The sequence below is a fragment of the Thalassophryne amazonica genome, chromosome 12, assembly GCF_902500255.1.
Source record: "Thalassophryne amazonica chromosome 12, fThaAma1.1, whole genome shotgun sequence".
Lineage (NCBI taxonomy): Eukaryota > Metazoa > Chordata > Actinopteri > Batrachoidiformes > Batrachoididae > Thalassophryne > Thalassophryne amazonica.
The window spans coordinates 80,493,853-80,514,819 of NC_047114.1; the positions used below are offsets into that span (position 1 = coordinate 80,493,853).

Here is a 20,967-nt window from a genome sequence, read left to right on the forward strand (position 1 = left end):
GTTCTCACACGCATCTTAACCTGCGATTGTAAAGGATAGAACTGGGTATTAACCCCCGTTGCCTGACGTGTGCCGGATGCTACGGCGTCAAAACGCCGCTTTATTCTGCGGATTTAGCGGCGTTTTATCCGTGTATCTGCGAATAGTATGGCGGCCAAAATGCTGGCAAAATGCTCCGCCCCTTTCCACTGCGAAAACAGCCGGAACTGCCGCGAACTTCGGTCTACGTACTGCCCGCCGACAAAACCGTCTATGTGTAAACTAGGCTTTATTGTGAACACCCCCTTTTCTACTTTTTTTTTACTAATAGCCCAATTTCATAGCCTCAAGAGTGTGCATATCATGAATGCTTGGTCTTGTTGGATTTGTGAGAATCTACTGGTACCTTGTTTCCCATGTAACAATAAGAAATATACTCAAATCCTGGATTAATCTTTTTAGTCACATAGCACTACTATTATTCTGAACACTACTGTATGTACACGTGATTTCTTAGTTTTTGTAATTTTTAATAAATTTGCAATAATTAAAAAAAATGTTGTCATTATGGGGTGTTGTGTGTAGAATTTTGAGGGGGAACAATTATTTCATTTTGGAATAAGACTATAACATAAAATGTGTATACTTTCCAGATGCACTGTATACTGAGTGAGAAGAAATGTGGCCTTAGTGATGATGTCACTGACGTGCAAAGTGCTGTAAGAGTAGAAGGTGGGTTGACTGGATAGAGGGTACAGACCAATAAACACTTCAGACATGACCTTCAATAAGCTGTACCACAGGGAAGCTTTGTCGCGGACCAAATTAAACAACACAACGGTATAACTTATGTGGAATCCCCTATTATACATGACGCACAGAATAAATACTGTCCAGTGACACTTGCGTCACTAATCGTCCTTGTCTTTGGCGCCATGCTTTAGAATACGTGTGAAGGCCACATAGTTGAAGTTGCCTTTCTTATCAATTGGAGCCTCGCGGAAGAGCTCATCCACCTCTTCATCTGTGAACCTGTCTCCCATCGTAGTGAGCAGCTCGCGCAGGTACTCCTCCTGGATCACACCTGTGGAGGAAAAGACCTCTTCAAGTCCACTTTCAGCAAGCTGTAGATGTAAAACTTTGCAGCTACCAAGTTGCAACTACTACCAATAAAACACAAATTCAATTTGCTCGTGCTCTATGAAAGGTGGCAGCACGGGTTGTGTCAAAACTTCATCACAACGTAAACGTGAGGGAAACGGTGGTGCCATAACATACCTGTGCCCTCCTCGTCAAAGCAGGCAAAAGCATTACGGATCACATCTTCGGGATCTGTGCCATTCAGCTTCTCTCCGAACATGGTCAGGAACATTGTGAAATTAATTGGGCCTGGAGCTTCATTCATCATGGCCTCCAGGTACTCATCTGTTGGGTTCTTACCTGGGATCAAAAAATAATAATAAAAATCCACCACTCATGCTCAGTGCGTTAGCATAAACATGTCACAACTGTAAAGAAGAAAAATGGTAAGTGGCTATTCAGACAGATATACATGTGCCATGTAAAACCTTTGTAGGCACTGAATAACAAGGAAAACAATGAGTTGTATTGTCCTAAAATAATACACTGGAAATTTCTTTCAGCTGTCATGGGTGTCTTGTTAGCTTCCCTCACTTGTCTCCTTTTGAACGGTCACTGACTTTTGTTGTTTTTTTACTCTGGTAACTGCCTACTCCAGACAGGTTTACCACACAGTATCACACTGTTTTTGAATCCTGCTTGTGCTACCTGTGTCCATGGACAAGCCACTTAATCTGCATTGTCTGCTGTAAAATGGGTACCGACTTTGGCTGGGAAGTAACCTGTGTCCAGGGTGAGTCATGGACTCGTCTGCTTCAGGTCACAGAAACTGGAAATAAGTACCTGGCCCAATGGGCTTCAGGGCCTATGAGAACTTACTTATCATGCTGTTTGAATTTCTCATTAATTGTTCATGTAGCCATCCCCTGATTTGTCTAGAACTGTCAAAAGTAATTAATACTATGTAGTTTGTCTAACTACTTATGGGCTCTAAAAATTAAGAGACTATCCATTAAAATGCCTGTAATTCCTAATGTAATGTTTTTGTTAAACCTCTTGAATTAAAGTCGACACTCAAGGTCATCTTGATTATTTTGTTTCATCTCTGCTATGGTAGTGTATAGAGGCTAAATTACCCTAACCCTATACCTAATGAAGCCAGCATGTCATGCAGGTCTTCCTTGTCGATGAAACCATCTCTGTTTTGGTCGATCATGTTGAAGGCCTCCTTGAACTCCTGAATCTGGGACTGATCAAACATAGCAAACACATTGGAGGTTGCTCGCTGTGGGCGCTTCTTGGTGTTTTTGCCCTTGGCTTTTTTGCTCGACATGTTGGCAGCTGACAGGTCTCACCTGAAATAGAGAAAAGACGACATGAAGTCTGTTCAGCTGGCAAACAGTTTACACAACAAATAGCAAATGACGTCATGTCACCGTTAACCAGCCAATTAAATCACCTATTAGGAAACTGTCGCTTATAACGTAGTCACACATGAAATTCACTCAACAGCGAAAAGGAAATGAGCATAAAATAATTATTTTACGACGTAAAAGGTATTGGTTATATAGGTTAATACTGTGTGGTTCAAGAAAACATTAGCTATGTTTAGCTTAACATCCAGTGGTGACCTAAATAACGCGAACACTGTCCAGGTTTAACAAATGTCTAGTGATAAGAAAATAACGTAGCAGATGTCCATGCACTCTCAACGTGCGTAATAATAAGAGGGGAAAAAAACAGAATTCTCCCACCTTCTGATAAAACTCTGGATGTTATTAGCCAAATACTAACGCACACCACAAAACCACGTCTTACGTCCTCCGCTCGGCTCAGAACTGACCAATCAGAGGTCAGCTGGAAGGGTCCAAGTGTCTGGAACGTTCCATGTTGTTTTATTATATTTTTATTATTTCACATATAATATCTGCCTCGTACTGAGAACTTCTGTTCAACCCATAAGTAAGTGTTATTGCAATTTTATAGTTAAATAAATGTTGCATTTTTCACAGTGAAGTCACGAGGTAGCCATCTTTCCACTCCCTTTGACCATTCATTGCGTCCTCTACTGGACAAAAACCGTTAAATTGAAAGATACTCTTCCCCCCCAGACGTCACGTGACTAGCGGCATGCCGCATGGCACGGCACTAAGGGTGGAGAGAGTAGAGGTGGGCGATACCGGGATCCTATCTAATATCCCGTAGACATGTCTGCCACCTGCTGGATGGCTTCTGGAAAATTACAAACGACTGGAGTTCAAGCACGGGCACGTGTAGTTTGTTGTTATTACAATGACAGATGTGCTGGAAACCATGTAAGTTTACAAACTCAGCGTTCCTTCTCGATCCAGATCTATAATACAGATCCATAGCTGATGTGCGTCCAGTGAGTTAAAAGCTTGTAATAACTATAATCCATCACTAAGTGGAAGCAGTTGCAAGTGTCTCTGTGATGATTCATATGGCTTAATTTTTATTTTTGGCTCATTACTGTATACAAATTCAAAACAGCTGGCGAATTCTTATGATTTTTTTAAACCTTCAAAAATATTTTACTATGTATTTTATATGTAAAAATACTACATGAATCAGTTTCTTCAGAAAATAATTCACTGGTCAGAAATGTTTGAACCATTAAATAAGAAAATTACATCAGAAAATAAGTCGTAATTTCAAAATGTCGACCATACTAAATTAAACATTTGCTTCAGAAAGTGATTAATGTTTCAACAATTAATAAAGAAAATGATTCACTGTTTCAAAACGCTTTGAGGACTAAATAATGCACAAGTTTCAAAAACTGATTCCGTGTCAACCACCTGCAACTCCAAAAACAAACAAACAAACAAACAATCCAAACAACAACAAAAGATTCATGATTATTATTTAATGTGTGAAACTATGTCAAACTAGATCATGGCCACATTTCCAAATATTAGGCATCTTCAGAAAATGGCTTTCAAGCAATAAAGTTCAATAACAAAATATCTGAACTAAGTTCCAAGTAATTGCCTTTTTCTAATATATTAGCAGGGTACTTAAAATTTGACCTCCGACCTTAATCGCGTCCTGATTTGAAGCAAAATCAAATTAATTCTTCCAGATCCAGAAGAAGTCAAATGTACCTGCCAGTTTTGGTCAAAATGAGATTAGGCATTCTTAAGATATCTTGCTAACAGAGACCAAGGCGATATCACATTAGCATATATGCCTTGACCACGTCTCTAGTTATTACCTCCACCAAGGGGGTAGTGTTTGCTTTGACTGAGATATGCAATCTCTGAGTGCCTTGTAGTTTCAGACATAGATTTCTGGTAAATACTTGAATCGCAAAGTTAAACAGTTCAGTAAATAATTCACTGTTTTGAAAATAACAGCAACACTGAATGAAACAATTTCTTCATAAAATTATTATTTTTAAGTGCACAGAACACAAAATAAAATAATGACTATGTTATTGTTTTGAACACCACCCTTCCCCCCCACAAATAATTTTCTACCTACGCCCCTGGACCTGTAGGTCCTTGCCCTTATGCTCTGGAGGAGCCGTCCTCGGAGAGTCTTGAACTGTCTCACAGTCTCATGGTCTAAATTTAAAGCCGTCACGGCCTTAAAAGGTCCTGATGGTGTCTTGTGCATTCTGCCGAGTGGCAGCATTATTTTTGTTCAGCGGACTGCCGCCCTGTCCACTGCCCCTCTCCCTGCCGCTTGCCTGGATCTGGACTTGCTTTGGGCTTCTTTTGGATTTGCTTATTTTCAACTCTTAGAAAATTTGTGAATTTTTAACTGTGGTAAGTGTTATTATATTTCTAGCTATAAATCCAGGAATTATGATCCTTTGGTGAAGCAACCAATCAGGCCTCACTACACTTTACCATATGGTGTAACTGTTAGTTAATTGATTTTAGTATTGTAATCTCAGTGCTCTGCCAATAACATAACGCATGTTTTGGAAATCCAATGCTTATTTGTTACAAATTTGTGGATCTAAAATAAAGTGTTTTACTCATCAGATGTATTTTACAAGCCTCGACCTTTTTACGCACAGCTGAACTTGAGGTTTCCACTGCAGATTGCATGCACAGCTATTGGATTGTTATGAGGTACACAAACATAATGACCTGCAAAACTCAACATGATCAAACTGATCTGTGGAATCCTGCTGCTCACTTTGATTTGTTAATACGACAACGCGTAGAGAGAGACGGCCTGTTTTACTGCTGAGATCTCCGAATGAGTCTTTTTTATCACATCAGATCGAATTTCGAAGTAAAGATTCATCCCAAATTTTGGAAAACAAGAACACTTTTCCTGTAGTATATTTGATGTCCACAACATTAACACACCGTTTCCCCTCAAATCGTTTTTTGGACTTGCTATATAGTCTGTATCAAATTATTCCTGACCTATATTTCTTCTTAGTTATTACATCCAAATTACACCAAATGTTGAAAGTGATTCTATACATTCTGTAAATTATCATGATCAATTTTATTTTGACCTGTTTCTGGGGTCATTTTGTTGGCGAGAAACATCAAAACAGAAAATTCCTGAAAATTATTCATTTGGCTCAATTAGAAACTTGGAAATGGATCAATTTTTATATTTTAGTTATGACCATTACAAAGCTTAGGTTTCTGTGAAAGTGTTCAATTAGAGAAGATGTAAATGTGTATCTTGGAAATAATTTAACACCAAATTTTGGACCATATGAGCAGTAGGTTCTGAGATCAGGTTGCAGTTAAACGATCATTTTTAAACATTTTGTTCAATCAATTGTTGTGTTGGCACACTGAAAAATTCAATATACTGGCTCAACTTTAAAAACTTGGTAACAATTTGCAGAGATCTTTATAAATAATTCCAAATCAACCTTTACTGAGTAAATGGTATATTTTTATAGTAGGACTAATTCAAGTTTAGTCATTTATTTAGGTAAGTAGTTTGTTAAATGCAATTTACTTTGTCCTCTACAAGGTTAACTAAGCTTAACCAACTTCATTAAAACGTTACATAAACGTTACCTTTATTTTACTTCCATTCTACTCAGAAATGCCAGCAAATTATTACCTTATAGTACACAGTAAGTAAAGTATTCACAGTACTTAACTTTTTCCACTTTTTGTTATGTTACAGCTTTATTAAAAGATGGAGTAAATCTAATTCTCCTCACAACACCCCATAACAACATGAAAAACGTTTTTTTTTTTTTTTTTTTGCAATCACATATACATAATTATTCACACCATTGGCTCAGTAATTTGTTGATGCACCTTTGGCAGCAATTATAACATCAGGTCTTCTCGAATATGATGCCACAAGCTTGGCGCATCTGTCTTTGGGCAGTTTTGCCCATTCTTCTTTGCAGCATCTCTCAAGCTCCATCAGCTTGGATGGGGAGCGTCGGTGCACAGCCATTTTCAGGTCTCGCCAGAGATGTTCAATCAGATTCAGGTCTGGGCTCTGACTGGGCCACTCAAGGACATTCACAGAGTTGTCCTGAAGTCACTCCTTTGATATCTTGGCTGTGTGCTTAGGGTCATCATCCTGCTGAAAGATGAACCATCGCCCCAGTCTGAGTTCAAGAGCGCTTTGGAGCAGGTTTTCATCCAGGATGTCTCTGTACATTGCTGCGTTCATCTTTCCCTCAATCCTGACTAGTCTCCCAGTTCCTGCTGCTGAAAAACATCCCCACAGCATGATGCTGCCACCACCATCCTTCACTGTAGGGATGGTGCCTGGTTTCCTCCAAACATGATACATGGCATTCACGCCAAATTGTTCAATCAATTTGTCTCATCAGACCAGAGAATTTTGTTTCTCATGGTCTGGGAGTCCTTCAGTTCCTTTTGGCAAACTCCGGGTGGGCTGCCATGTGCCTTTTACTAAAGAGTAGCTTCCGTCTGGCCACTCTACCATACATGCCTGATTGGTGTATTGCTGCAGAGACGATTGTCCTTCTGGAAGGTTTTCCTCTCCACAGAGGAATCCTGGAGCTCTGACAGAGTGACCATTGGATTCTTGGTCACCTTCCTGACAATTCCTTTGACTTCATGCTTGGTTTGTGCTCTGACATGCACTATCAACTGTGGGACCTCATATGTAGACAGGTGTGTGTCTTTCCAAATCATGTCTACTCAACTGAATGGTGGACTCCAATTAAGCTGTAGAAACATCTCAAGGGTGATTAATGGAAACAGGATGCAGCTGAGCTCAATTTTGATCTTCATGGCAAGGCTGTGAATATTTATGTACGTGTGATTTCATAGATATTTTTTAATAAATTTGCAAAAATCTCAAAAATCTTTTTTACATTGTCATTATGGGGTATTGTGAGGAGGATTTTGAGGAAAATGAATTTCATCCATTTTTGAATAAAGCTGTAACATAAAATGTGGAAAATGTGAAGTGCTGTGAATACTTTCTGGATGCACTGTGCATTTTTTGTTTTTCTTTTTGAGGATTAGTAACTTAGTTCACTTAAGTCTGAATACATTTGATGTATCAATTCCAATTTTATGAACAGTTTATTTTAAAATCAGTCACCTTGTATCCAACAGTTTTTAAACCATGAAAAATTTTGTACCAGCATCTTGTAATACATTAGGAACTTACTAAAATATGTACATGTAAAACAAATAAATAAATAACAGATTTGTTTCATGTTGAAAGAACTTCAATTTAAGCTATAGTAGACACACTAATTCCAGAAATTTTTTTTAGAGTGTACACAGGTCATGCTAATCATTATGTGCATGTTATTTTATATTAATGTCTAAAAGGAAGAAAAGAATCATATGTCATGCTGCCGCCAGCTCTCACCTGCTGTTTTTTTCTTACTATGACATATTTGTAGATGGTAACATGAGCTAATAGTTTGATCACCAAATGCAAAACCTCTGGTGCTATCTAAAATACTAAATAAATAAATAAAATGCTCATTTGATGAACTCCATTCAATTTTGGGCAGAATTTATATTCAATAAATAAATGTAGTCCCAACTCAGTACAGTTAAATTATATTGTATGCATGTACTTTGTTTGAGTTGGGGCCACATTTTTTATTTATTTATTTATTTATTTTGGATGGAAATTGTGCACAAATTTGAATTGATTTCATCCAATAAGTCTTTTTTTAGTGTATGCTGTAATTTCTTGTATCTAACCGCTGGTTTCGGCCTAACCTACCCCCACCCCTGCCACTTTCCCCAAGCCCAAATATGACTGTGTAATATTAACAATAAGATTAAATTACAGAGCTGCTAAAGTAAAGTCCGACATTGTACGTTGGAGGAGAGGCCCTCAGGATGTCAGCATCGGTACATCTGTCCCAGAAGCAGCAGAAGCAGCTGCAGCTTCACCAGCAGCAGGAGCAGCATCACTATGAGAGCAGCAGTCACCTGAGCACCAAGGCGTCTGTTAGCCAGAAGTCACACATCAGTTACAAGACCAGCCATCGGTAAGAGGATGCAGGTCCAAAATACCCAAAAAGGAACATGCACTATGAAATAATGAAACACACTTTGATTCATTTACAGCTGTGAATTAATCAAATGCTTCACCAAAAGGACACATTGTTTTGAAATGCATATTGCACGAAATGAACCTGTCACATGTGGAAGAGGTCCCCTACCTCAAAATCCTAAAACTTTAAATCAGGCCATTGCTTGGAACAAAAACAAACAAACAAACAAACAAAAAAAAGTTAAAAATGGTTTGTTGTTTCAAAACACCCAAATCAGGAATAGAAATAACTGCTTTACAAAATTATGCTGCTTTTAAATGTATGAGTGATTCTTTTATCTCGGAAAGTGCTTCACTGTCTCAGAATGCTCAAAAGTATAAATCAAGCCACGGCATGAAAAAGGGCATGGTGTCAAAACATTCAAAATAGCAAATTAAACAATTTCTTCTGGAAGAAAAGATGCAACATTTTAAAATTCATGAAGCACTAAATGAATCTTTTACCTCAGAAAGTGCTTCACTGTCTCAGAATGCTCAAAAGTATAAATCAAGCCACGGCATGAAAAAGGGCATGGTGTCAAAACATTCAAAATAGCAAATAAAACAATTTCTTCTGGAAGAAAAGATACAACATTTTAAAATGCATGAAGCACTAAATGAATCTATTACCTCAGAAAGTGCTTCACTGTCTCAGAATGCTCAAAAGTATAAATCAAGCCACGGCATGAAAAAGGGCATGGTGTCAAAACATTCAAAATAGCAAATAAAACAATTTCTTCTGGAAGAAAAGATGCAACATTTTAAAATTCATGAAGCACTAAATAAATCTTTTACTTGAGAAAGTGCTTCACTGTCTCAGAATGCTCAAAATTATAAATCAAGCACGGCATGAAAAATGTCACGGTGTCAAAACATTCAGAATAGCAAATAAAACAATTTCTTCAGGAAGAACAGATACAACATTTTAAAATGCATGAAGCACTAAATGAATCTTTTACCTCAGAAAGTGCTTCACTGTCTCAGAATGCTCAAAAGTATAAATCAAGCCACGGCATGAAAAAGGGCATGGTGTCAAAACATTAAAAATAGCAAATAAAACAATTTCTTCTGGAAGAAAAGATGCAACATTTTAAAATTCATGAAGCACTAAATAAATCTTTTACTTGAGAAAGTGCTTCACTGTCTCAGAATGCTCAAAATTATAAATCAAGCCACGGCATGAAAAAGGTCACGGTGTCAAAACATTCAGAATAGCAAATAAAACAATTTCTTCAGGAAGAAAAGATACAACATTTTAAAATGCATGAAGCACTAAATGAATCTTTTACCTCAGAAAGTGCTTCACTGTCTCAGAATGCTCAAAAGTATAAATCAAGCCACGGCATGAAAAAGGGCATGGTGTCAAAACATTCAAAATAGCAAATAAAACAATTTCTTCTGGAAGAAAAGATGCAACATTTTAAAATTCATGAAGCACTAAATAAATCTTTTACTTGAGAAAGTGCTTCACTGTCTCAGAATGCTCAAAATTATAAATCAAGCCACGGCATGAAAAATGTCACGGTGTCAAAACATTCAGAATAGCAAATAAAACAATTTCTTCAGGAAGAACAGATACAACATTTTAAAATGCATGAAGCACTAAATGAATCTTTTACCTCAGAAAGTGCTTCACTGTCTCAGAATGCTCAAAAGTATAAATCAAGCCACGGCATGAAAAAGGGCATGGTGTCAAAACATTCAAAATAGCAAATAAAACAATTTCTTCTGGAAGAAAAGATGCAACATTTTAAAATTCATGAAGCACTAAATAAATCTTTTACTTGAGAAAGTGCTTCACTGTCTCAGAATGCTCAAAATTATAAATCAAGCCACGGCATGAAAAAGGTCACGGTGTCAAAACATTCAGAATAGCAAATAAAACAATTTCTTCAGGAAGAAAAGCTACAACATTTTAAAATGCATGAAGCACGAAATGAATTTTTTACCATCTTCTTCAGAAACAAATTCAATAATTTGAAATGCGTGAAGCACTAAATGATCCTTTTACTTCAGAAAACAGTTCCCTGTCTTGTAATGCATGAAAAACAAAATCAAGAAATTGCTAGAATTGTTCAGTTTCTAAACACTCAAAGTAGGTATTGAAATAATTTATTTTCAAAACAATACTGTTGTAAAATGCAAGAAGCATTAAATTATCCTGTTCCTTCAGAGTCAAGTCTCAAAATTCTCGAAATGATAAATCAAGCCACTTCATTAAGAAATCACAGTTTCAAAACATTAAAAACAGCAAATAAAATATTTTGTGAACCTTTTACTTCAGAAAGCAATTCCTGGTCTCAAAATGCTCAAAAGATGAAATCAATAAAATACTTGAAAATTTAAGAAAAAAGTGCTCACTGTTTTAAATCACTCAAAACTAGAAATTAATTGGTACAGAAAGTGACACATTGAAGCAAATTATTTCACAATTTTGAAATGTCCAAAATGTTAAATCATGCCATTGCTTGAAAAAAATTATTCACTGTTGCAAAATGCATAAAGTGCATCCAGAAAGTCACTTTTCCACATTTTTGTTATTACAAAATGGAGTAAATTTGTTTTCCCCCTCTAAATTCTACTCACAGCACCCCGTAATGACAGCATGAAAAATGGTTTGTTTGTTTTGCAAATTTATTAAAAATAAAAAAAACTTGGAAATCACATGTACATAAATATTTACACCCTTTGCTCAATACTTTGTTGATACACCTTTGGCAGCAATTACAGCCTCAAGTCGTCTTGAATATGATGCCACAAGCTTGGCGCACCTATCTTTGGGCAGTTTTGTCCATTCCTCTTTGCAGCATCTCTCAAGCACCATCAGGTTTGATGGGAAGCGTCGGTGCACAGCCATTTTCAGATCTCTCCAGAGATGTTCAATCAGATTCAGGTCTGGGCTCTGGCTAGGCCACTCAAGGACCTTCACAGAGTTGTCCTGAAGCCACTCCGTTGATATCTTGGCTGTGTGCTTAGGGTCATTGTCCTGCCAAAAGATTGCCCCAGTCTGAGGTCAAGCATGCTCCAGAGCAGGTTTTCATCCAGGATGTGTCTGTACATGCTGCATTCATCTTTCCCTCAATCCTGACTAGTCTCCCAGTTCCTTCAGCTGAAGAACATCCCCACAGCATGCTGCTGCCACCACCATGCTTCACTGTAGGGGTGGTGCTTGATTTCCTCCAAACATGACACCTGGTATTCATGCCAAAGATTTCAATCGTTGTCTCATCAGACCAGAGAATTTTGTTTCTCATGGTCTGAGAGTCTTTCAGGTGCCTTTTGGCAAACTCCAGGCAGGCTGCCATGTGCCTTTTACCAAAGAGTGGCTTTCGTCTGGCCGCTCTACCATACAGGCCTGATTGGTGGATTGCGGCAGAGATGGTTGTCCTTCTGGAAGGTTCTCCTCTCTCCACAGAGGAATGCTGGACCTCTGACAGAGTGAACATCGTGTTCCTGGTCACATAACTGACAAGGCCCTTCTAGTCCAAATCACTCAGTTTAGACAGGCAGCCAGCTCTAGGGAGAGTCCTGGTGGATCCGAACATCTTCCATTTACAGATGATGGAGGCCACTGTGCTCAATGGGACCGTCAAAGCAGCAAAATGTTTCTGTATCCTTCCCCAGATTTGTGCCTTGAGACAATCCTGTCTTAGAGGTCTACAGACAATTCTTTTGACTTCTTGCTTGGTTTGTGCTCTGACATGCACTGTCAACTGTGGGACCTTATATGTAGACAGGTGTGTGTCTTTCCAAATCATGTCCAGTCAACTGAATTTACCCCAGATGAACTCAAATTAAACTGTTGAAGCATCTCAAGGATGATCAATGGAAACAGGATGCACCTGAGCTCAGTTTTGAGCTTCATGGCAAAGGCTGTGAATACTTATGCCTCAGAAACGTGGACCCAAAAAGGCTGAACATAAATGCAAGATTCACACAGAGGCTTAGAAATAGAAAACAGATTTACTGAAAAACCGGGCAAAGGTCAGTACAGGTAGCTAAGTCAAATTCAATAACGGTATCCAAATCATGAGACTAAAGTGAGTTCAAAAACAGGCAAAAGGTTCAGTAATGCGAAAAGGCAAAAAAAACCAAAAAAAAACAAGGTCAAGCACTGATTAAAAAAAAGGCTGGAACGAAGACATGAGGAACAGCAAACTGGCAAAGACAGAACAGAGGGTTTAAATAACAGGTGTGATGAGGGGAAATGAGACACAGGTGGGGGAGAACAACAAGGAAGAGGGCATGGCAAACAAAAGGGACAAGACACAGCCTGACTAAACCCCAAACACAAGACAAGAGCATGCAGTCAGAAAAACACAAAGCAGACAAAACCTGAACATAAAGAAAAACCTACACATGAATGAACCCACAAATTAAATGACAACCTACATGACACTTATGTACATGTGATTTTTTTTAATAAATTTGCAAAAATAAAAAAAACTGCTTTTTGTACGAGGGTGTAAACATATCTACTGTATGTCTGATCTAAAGTTGAACATTTTCAAATTGGGCTTCAGTGGGCACCTGCTCACTTTTTAGGACCAGCCTCAAGTGGCCAGTCAAGATACTGCAAGTTTTTGTATTTTGGAAGTTTGCCTCATTTGGGAACATCAAAAGTGACTGCTTGGCAAACGTCTATGCCTCCTATGCCACAGGTTGCTCCTATTTCCATCTTATGCAGACAGACAAAGCACTTTGCAGTGATGCCACATTCACCCATTCACACACACTCACACACTGTTGTTGGGGTGTTGCCACACTCAACTGCAACTTGGGAGCAACTTGGGAGATGTTGCCCAAGGGACCTCAGTAATTAGCCTTGTTAATCTACACATCAGGGTGTGCTGATTTTCCATCCAATTTCACCACTATGTGGAATTCTTTGCTGCAGGTTTATAACCTGGAGTAACACTGTGTATGACATCAAGCCCAAAATGAATTGCGGATGTGTACATTTGTTACTGTGTGTCCCTCAGTGTGTCACTAACACCAACCAGGATGTGAGCTGTTTTGTGCTTTAAGCTGCCGGAGCCATTTTCAAAATGGGTCAGAGAAGGAAGAACAAGTTCTTTCTCCAGGAAGGATATGAGACACGGCTTTTATGGTGACTGTACCAGCAGTCAGAATGAGTGTTGACGATGAGTTAGAGCAGTTCCTCCACTCTGCTACACATCTGACATTTCCTCTTCATTTAGACGCTGAGTTGGATTCATGAGTCAGTGTGCAGTATGAGGTCAGGCTCTTAGACAATGGACAGAAATATACATCTGTGGTATGTGCTCTGCGACACATTCTGAGTGTGTGTTTATGTAAGAAGCCTATTTCGATAACATTTGTACACCTGTGCACAGCAGTAGCACATGGTGGGGGGGGGTGATCTTGGTCCTGTGCGCCTATTTGTGTGTGAACAAAATAACTCGGAGGGTTTCTATCTGGATTTGGAGAAAAATCACTTAAAAGTCAAGGTCACAGGCCAACTTCAAATTATTGACTCACATATGTAATATGTAGGTGATTTTTAGAATTTTCAATTTATTTCAATTCATTTAGTTATATAGCACCAAATCACAACAAAGCTGCCTCAAGGAGCTTCACACAAGTAAGGTCTAACCTTACCAACCCCAAGAGCAAGCACACAGGCAACAGTGATAAGAAAAAACTTCCTCTGATGATGCTGAGGAAGAAACCTCAAGCAGACCAGACTCAAAGGGGTGACCCACTGCTTAGGCCATTCTACTAAAAAGAATGATTACTCTATGGAAATGGCTACAGATACTAATACTAAATACTAATAATAAATATTAAAATGAAGTCACACATCACCTTTCTACTGGTCATATGACCTGTGACGTTGGGTAACCTTGAAAGGCCAAATTTAAGGTCATAACTCAAACAGTTTGGAGCCAATATGGATTAAACAGGTTAGAAGGGTTGTGTTAATAAAGTGGTTACATTTGTTTGGGCAGAATTGACCAAATGTGAAGGCAACCACAGAATTCATATATGATGATAATTCACAATTAATTAATTAGCATGACTTGGTAAATGAAAGGTGGCCATTGTTTTTAAATGTATCTGTAGCATGGTTCATTATACTACAGTGGCTTGCAAAAGTATTCAGACCCTTGGTATTTCATGCATTTTAATTTATTTATGCCATTTCAAATAAACCTTTCTAAAATGATCAACCGTTAAACTCAACGTCAAACCAAATCTCTACAACTTCATATAAATTAATTAAAAATATAAAAGCAAAGATGATGGGTTGTATAAGTAATGGGCTCCTTTGGTATAATACCTGTAAATAACCATTTTTATAGCCAGTTTTCTTCAGACGAGTCAGGGGATGGATACATGAACATTTCCAAGTCACTGAATATCTGTTAGACTTTATTTACATCAGAAATACAAACACCATGGCACTTTATGGTAAATCTGTGTGGAGTAGAGAGTTCTCAAAAACTGAGTGAGTCTGCAAGAAGGAGAAAAAGGAGTGAGGAAAGCCACCAAGACACCCAGACAACCCAGAAGAAGTTATAGGTTTCTGTGGCTGTTGTTGTAGAAATTGTGCATAGTGCATATTTTGCATTTTGTATCCCCAGTTATACAGCTTCATGATGAAGTGGTATAGAGGGAGGATTTTCTTAAAAAGAAGAGCTGAACGTTCAGCTACAATTTGCCAGAAGGTACATCTGGGATGCAAACTGAGATTTGATGTTTTGGTGAAAGAGAATCCTTCCCTGCTCCACTTCATCATGAAGCTCTAAAGCTGGTGTTACAAAATGCAAAACACATACTGCACAATTTCTCCAATCACAGCCACAGAAGCCTGTAACTTCTTCAGGGTTGTCTGGGTGTCTTGGTGGCTTTCCTCACTCTTCTCCATCTTGCACAGTCACTCAGTTTTGAGAACTGTCTACTTCACACAGATTTACCATAGAGTGCCATACTGTTTGTATTTCTTCATACACTCAACAAAAATATAAACGCAACACTTTTGGTTTTGCTCCCATTTTGTATGAGATGAACTCAAAGAACTTTTTCCACATACACAATATCACCATTTCCCTCAAATATTGTTCACAAACCAGTCTAAATCTGTGATAGTGAGCACTTCTCCTTTGCTGAGATAATCCATCCCACCTCACAGGTGTGCCATATCAAGATGCTGATTAGACACCATGATTAGTGCACAGGTGTGCCTTAGACTGTCCACAATAAAAGGCCACTCTGAAAGGTGCAGTTTTATCACACAGCACAATGCCACAGATGTCGCAAGATTTGAGGGAGCGTGCAATTGGCATGCTGACAGCAGGAATGTCAACCAGAGCTGTTGCTCGTGTATTGAATGTTCATTTCTCTACCATAAGCCGTCTCCAAAGGCGTTTCAGAGAATTTGGCAGTACATCCAACCAGCCTCACAACCGCAGACCACGTGTAACCACACCAGCCCAGGACCTCCACATCCAGCATGTTCACCTCCAAGATCGTCTGAGACCAGCTACTCGGACAGCTGCTGGAACAATCGGTTTGCATAACCAAAGAATTTCTGCACAAACTGTCAGAAACCGTCTCAGGGAAGCTCATCTGCATGCTCGTCGTCCTCATCGGGGTCTTGACCTGACTCCAGTTCGTCGTCGTAACCGATTTGAGTGGACAAATGCTCACATTCGCTGGCGTTTGGCACGTTGGAGAGGTGTTCTCTTCACGGATGAATCCCGGTTCACACTGTCCAGGGCAGATGGCAGACAGCGTGTGTGGCGTTGTGTGGGTGAGCGGTTTTCTGATGTCAATGTTGTGGATCGAGTGGCCCATGGTGGCGGTGGGGTTATGGTCGTGTGTTACCTGTGCTGCTCCACAGCCTGTCCAGTGGATTTTTATTTTGTTTTTTGCCACCGTTGTCGTGCGTTACCTGTGCTGCTCCGCAGTCTGTCTAGTGGATTTTTATTTTGTTTTTTGCCACCGTTGTCGTGCGTTACCTGTGCTGCTCCGCAGTCTGTCTAGTGGATTTTTATTTTGTTTTTTGCCACCGTTGTCGTGCGTTACCTGTGCTGCTCCGCAGTCTGTCTAGTGGATTTTTATTTTATTTTTTACCACCGTTGTCGTGCGTTACCTGTGCTGCTCCGCAGCCTGTCTAGTGGATTTTTATTTTATTTTTTACCACCGTTGTCGTGCGTTACCTGTGCTGCTCCACAGCCTGTCTAGTGGATTTTTATTTTATTTTTTACCACCGTTGTCGTGCGTTACCTGTGCTGCGCCACAGCCTGTCTAGTGGATTTTTATTTTATTTTTTACCACCGTTGTCGTGCGTTACCTGTGCTGCTCCACAGCCTGTCTAGTGGATTTTTATTTTATTTTTTACCACTGTTGTCGTGTGTTACCTGTGCTGTTCCACGGCCTGTCTAGTGGATTTTTATTTTTTTTTTTTTTACCACCGTTGTCGTGTGTTACCTGTGCTGCTCCGCAGCCTGTCTAGTGGATTTTTATTTTATTTTCTACCACTGTTGTCGTGCGTTACCTGTGCTGCTCCGCAGCCTGTCTAGTGGATTTTTATTTTATTTTCTACCACTGTTGTCGTGCGTTACCTGTGCTGCTCCACGGCCTGTCTAGTGGATTTTTATTTTATTTTCTACCACTGTTGTCGTGTGTTACCTGTGCTGCTCCACGGCCTGTCTAGTGGATTTTTATTTTATTTTCTACCACTGTTGTCGTGCGTTACCTGTGCTGCTCCACGGCCTGTCTAGTGGATTTTTATTTTATTTTCTACCACTGTTGTCGTGCGTTACCTGTGCTGCTCCACGGCCTGTCTAGTGGATTTTTATTTTATTTTCTACCACTGTTGTCGTGCGTTACCTGTGCTGCTCCGCAGCCTGTCTAGTGGATTTTTATTTTATTTTCTACCACTGTTGTCGTGCGTTACCTGTGCTGCTCCACGGCCTGTCTAGTGGATTTTTATTTTGTCTAGTGGATTTTTATTTTATTTTCTACCACTGTTGTCGTGTGTTACCTGTGCTGCTCCGCAGCCTGTCTAGTGGATTTTTATTTTATTTTCTACCACTGTTGTCGTGCGTTACCTGTGCTGCTCCACGGCCTGTCTAGTGGATTTTTATTTTATTTTCTACCACTGTTGTCGTGTGTTACCTGTGCTGCTCCGCAGCCTGTCTAGTGGATTTTTATTTTATTTTCTACCACTGTTGTCGTGCGTTACCTGTGCTGCTCCACGGCCTGTCTAGTGGATTTTTATTTTATTTTTTACCACTGTTGTCGTGTGTTACCTGTGCTGCTCCACGGCCTGTCTAGTGGATTTTTATTTTATTTTCTACCACTGTTGTCGTGTGTTACCTGTGCTGCTCCACAGCCTGTCCAGTGGATTTTTATTTTATTTTTTACCACTGTTGTCGTGTGTTATCTGTGCTGCTCCACAGCCTGTCTAGTGGATTTTTATTTTATTTTTGCACCGTTGTCGTGCGTTCGCTGTTGCCGTGCGTTACTTGTGCTGCTTCATGGCCTGTCTGGTGCCTTAACTAAAGCACTCCTTCTGCTGAATCACCTCTAAATTAGTTACACATTATTCACTTTGCGTGTTTTTAGGAATCCACTAGGTTGCGTAGCTACTAGCTTTTAGCCGATTTAGCATGGCGGCTTCTCCTGTCTCTCCCGCACTTTTCTGCTCTGGTTGTGAAATGTTTAGCTGTTCCTCGGCCTCCTTTAGCAGTAACGGTACTTGTAATAAGTGCAGCTTATTCGTAGCTTTGGAGGCCAGGCTGGGCGAATTGGAGACTCGGCTCCGCACCGTGGAAAATTCTACAGCTAGCCAGGCCCCTGTAGTCGGTGCGGACCAAGGTACCTTAGACGCCGTTAGTTCCCCCCTGGCAGATCCCGGGCAGTTGGGAAAGCAGGCCGACTGGGTGACTGTGAGGAGGAATCGTAGCCCTAAACAGAAGCCCCGTGTACACCGTCAACCCGTGCACATCTCTAACCGTTTTTCCCCACTCGACGATACACTCGCCGAGGATCAAGCTCTGGTTATTGGCGACTCTGTTTTGAGAAATGTGAAGTTGGCGACATCGGCAACCATTGTCACTTGTCTTCCGGGGGCCAGAGCAGGCGACATCGAAGGACATTTGAAATTGCTGGCTAAGGCTAAGCGTAAATTTGGTAAGATTGTAATTCACGTCGGCAGTAATGACACTCGGTTACGCCAATCGTTGGTCACTAAAATTAACATTAAATCGGTGTGTAACTTTGCAAAAACAATGTCGGACTCTGTTGTTTTCTCTGGGCCCCTCCCCAATCAGACCGGGAGTGACATGTTTAGCCGCATGTTCTCCTTGAATTGCTGGCTGTCTGAGTGGTGTCCAAAAAATGAGGTGGGCTTCATTGATAATTGGCAAAGCTTCTGGGGAAAACCTGGTCTTGTTAGGAGAGACGGCATCCATCCCACTTGAGATGGAGCAGCTCTCATTTCTAGAAATCTGGCCAATTTTCTTGGATCCTCCAAACTGTGACTGTCTAGCGTTGGGACCAGGAGGCAGAGCTGTGGTCTTATACACCTCTCTGCAGCTTCTCTCCCCCTGCCATCCCCTCATTACCCTATCCCCGTAGAGACGGTGCCTGCTCCCAGACCACCAATAACCAGCAAAAATCTATTTAAGCAAAAAAATTCAAAAAGAAAAAATAATATAGCACCTTCAACTGCACCACAGACTAAAACAGTTAAATGTGGTCTATTAAACATTAGGTCTCTCTCTTCTAAGTCCCTGTTGGTAAATGATATAATAATTGATCAATGTATTGATTTATTCTGCCTAACAGAAACCTGGTTACAGCAGGATGAATATGTTAGTTTAAATGAGTCAACACCCCCGAGTCACACTAACTGTCAGAATGCTCGTAGTATGGGCCGGGGCGGAGGATTAGCAGCAATCTTCCATTCCAGCTTATTAATTAATCAAAAACCTAGACAGAGCTTTAATTCATTTGAAAGCTTGTCTCTTAGTCTTTTCCATCCAAATTGGAAGTCCCAAAAACCAGTTTTATTTGTTATTATCTATCGTCCACCTGGTCGTTACTGTGAGTTTCTCTGTGAATTTTCAGACCTTCTGTCTGACTTAGTGCTTAGCTCAGATAAGATACTTATAGTGGGCGATTTTAACATCCACACAGATGCTGAGAATGACAGCCTCAACACTGCATTTAATCTATTATTAGACTCTATTGGCTTTGCTCAAAAAGTAAATGAGTCCACCCACCACTTTAATCATATCTTAGATCTTGTTTTGACTTATGGTATGGAAATAGAAGACTTAACAGTATTCCCTGAAAACTCCCTTCTGTCTGATCATTTTTTAATAACATTTACATTTACCCTGATGGACTACCCTGCAGTGGGGAATAAGTTTCATTACACTAGAAGTCTTTCAGAAAGCGCTGTAACTAGGTTTAAGGATATGATTCCTTCTTTATGTTCTCTATTGTCATATACCAACACAGAGCAGAGTAGCTACCTAAACTCTGTAAGGGAGTTAGAGTATCTCGTCAATAGTTTTACATCCTCATTGAAGACAACTTTGGATGCTGTAGCTCCTCTGAAAAAGAGAGCTTTAAATCAGAAGTGTCTGACTCCGTGGTATAACTCACAAACTCGTAGCTTAAAGCAGATAACCCGTAAGTTGGAGAGGAAATGGCGTCTCACTAATTTAGAAGATCTTCACTTAGCCTGGAAAAAGAGTTTGTTGCTCTATAAAAAAGCCCTCCGTAAAGCTAGGACATCTTTCTACTCATCACTAATTGAAGAAAATAAGAACAACCTCAGGTTTCTTTTCAGCACTGTAGCCAGGCTGACAAAGAGTCAGAGCTCTATTGAGCTGAGTATTCCATTAACTTTAACTAGTAATGACTTCATGACTTTCTTTGCTAACAAAATTTTGACTATTAGAGAAAAAATTACTCATAACCATCCCAAAGATGTATCGTTATCTTTGGCTGCTTTCAGTGATGCCGGTATTTGGTTAGACTCTTTCTCTCCGATTGTTCTGTCTGAGTTATTTTCATTAGTTACTTCATCCAAACCATCAACATGTTTATTAGACCCCATTCCTGCCAGGCTGCTCAAGGAAGTCCTACCATTATTTAATGCTTCAATCTTAAATATGATCAACTTATCTTTGTTAGTTGGCTATGTACCACAGGCTTTTAAGGTGGCAGTAATTAAACCATTACTTAAAAAGCCATCACTTGACCCAGCTATTTTAGCTAATTATAGGCCAATCTCCAACCTTCCTTTTCTCTCAAAGATTCTTGAGAGGGTAGTTGTAAAACAGCTAACTGATCACCTGCAGAGGAATGGTCTATTTGAAGAGGTTCAGTCAGGTTTTAGAATTCATCATAGTACAGAAA

The 20,967-nt window shown here is 39.7% G+C and overlaps 2 protein-coding genes across 3 annotated transcripts in view; one reads left to right on the forward strand and one right to left on the reverse strand.

The window, feature by feature from the left end:
• Positions 1 to 590: 590 nt before the first annotated feature.
• myl12.2 (myosin, light chain 12, genome duplicate 2) lies at positions 591 to 2,918 on the reverse strand. Of its 2 annotated transcripts, XM_034182712.1 has the most exons (4): positions 2,814 to 2,918; positions 2,209 to 2,414; positions 1,258 to 1,419; positions 891 to 1,063 (listed from the first exon to the last, which is right to left on the reverse strand). In XM_034182712.1, exons 2-4 carry the CDS (start codon positions 2,390 to 2,392, stop codon positions 891 to 893), a joined length of 519 nt encoding a protein of 172 aa, XP_034038603.1. In that variant the 5' UTR covers positions 2,393 to 2,414; positions 2,814 to 2,918. The 2 variants fall into 2 exon arrangements, with proteins under 2 accessions (XP_034038604.1, XP_034038603.1); XM_034182713.1 differs by lacking the exon at positions 2,814 to 2,918 and having other exon boundaries at positions 591 to 1,063; positions 2,209 to 2,392.
• A 1,772-nt stretch (positions 2,919 to 4,690) lies between these two features.
• Positions 4,691 to 20,967, forward strand: part of myom1a (myomesin 1a (skelemin)) — a 67,492-nt gene continuing 51,215 nt past the window's right edge. Inside the window, exons 1-2 of the mRNA XM_034182891.1 lie at positions 4,691 to 4,850; positions 8,317 to 8,518. Of these exons, the coding sequence (XP_034038782.1) occupies positions 8,367 to 8,518 (152 nt within the window). The 5' untranslated portion in view covers positions 4,691 to 4,850; positions 8,317 to 8,366. The remainder of the gene's footprint in view (positions 4,851 to 8,316; positions 8,519 to 20,967) is intronic.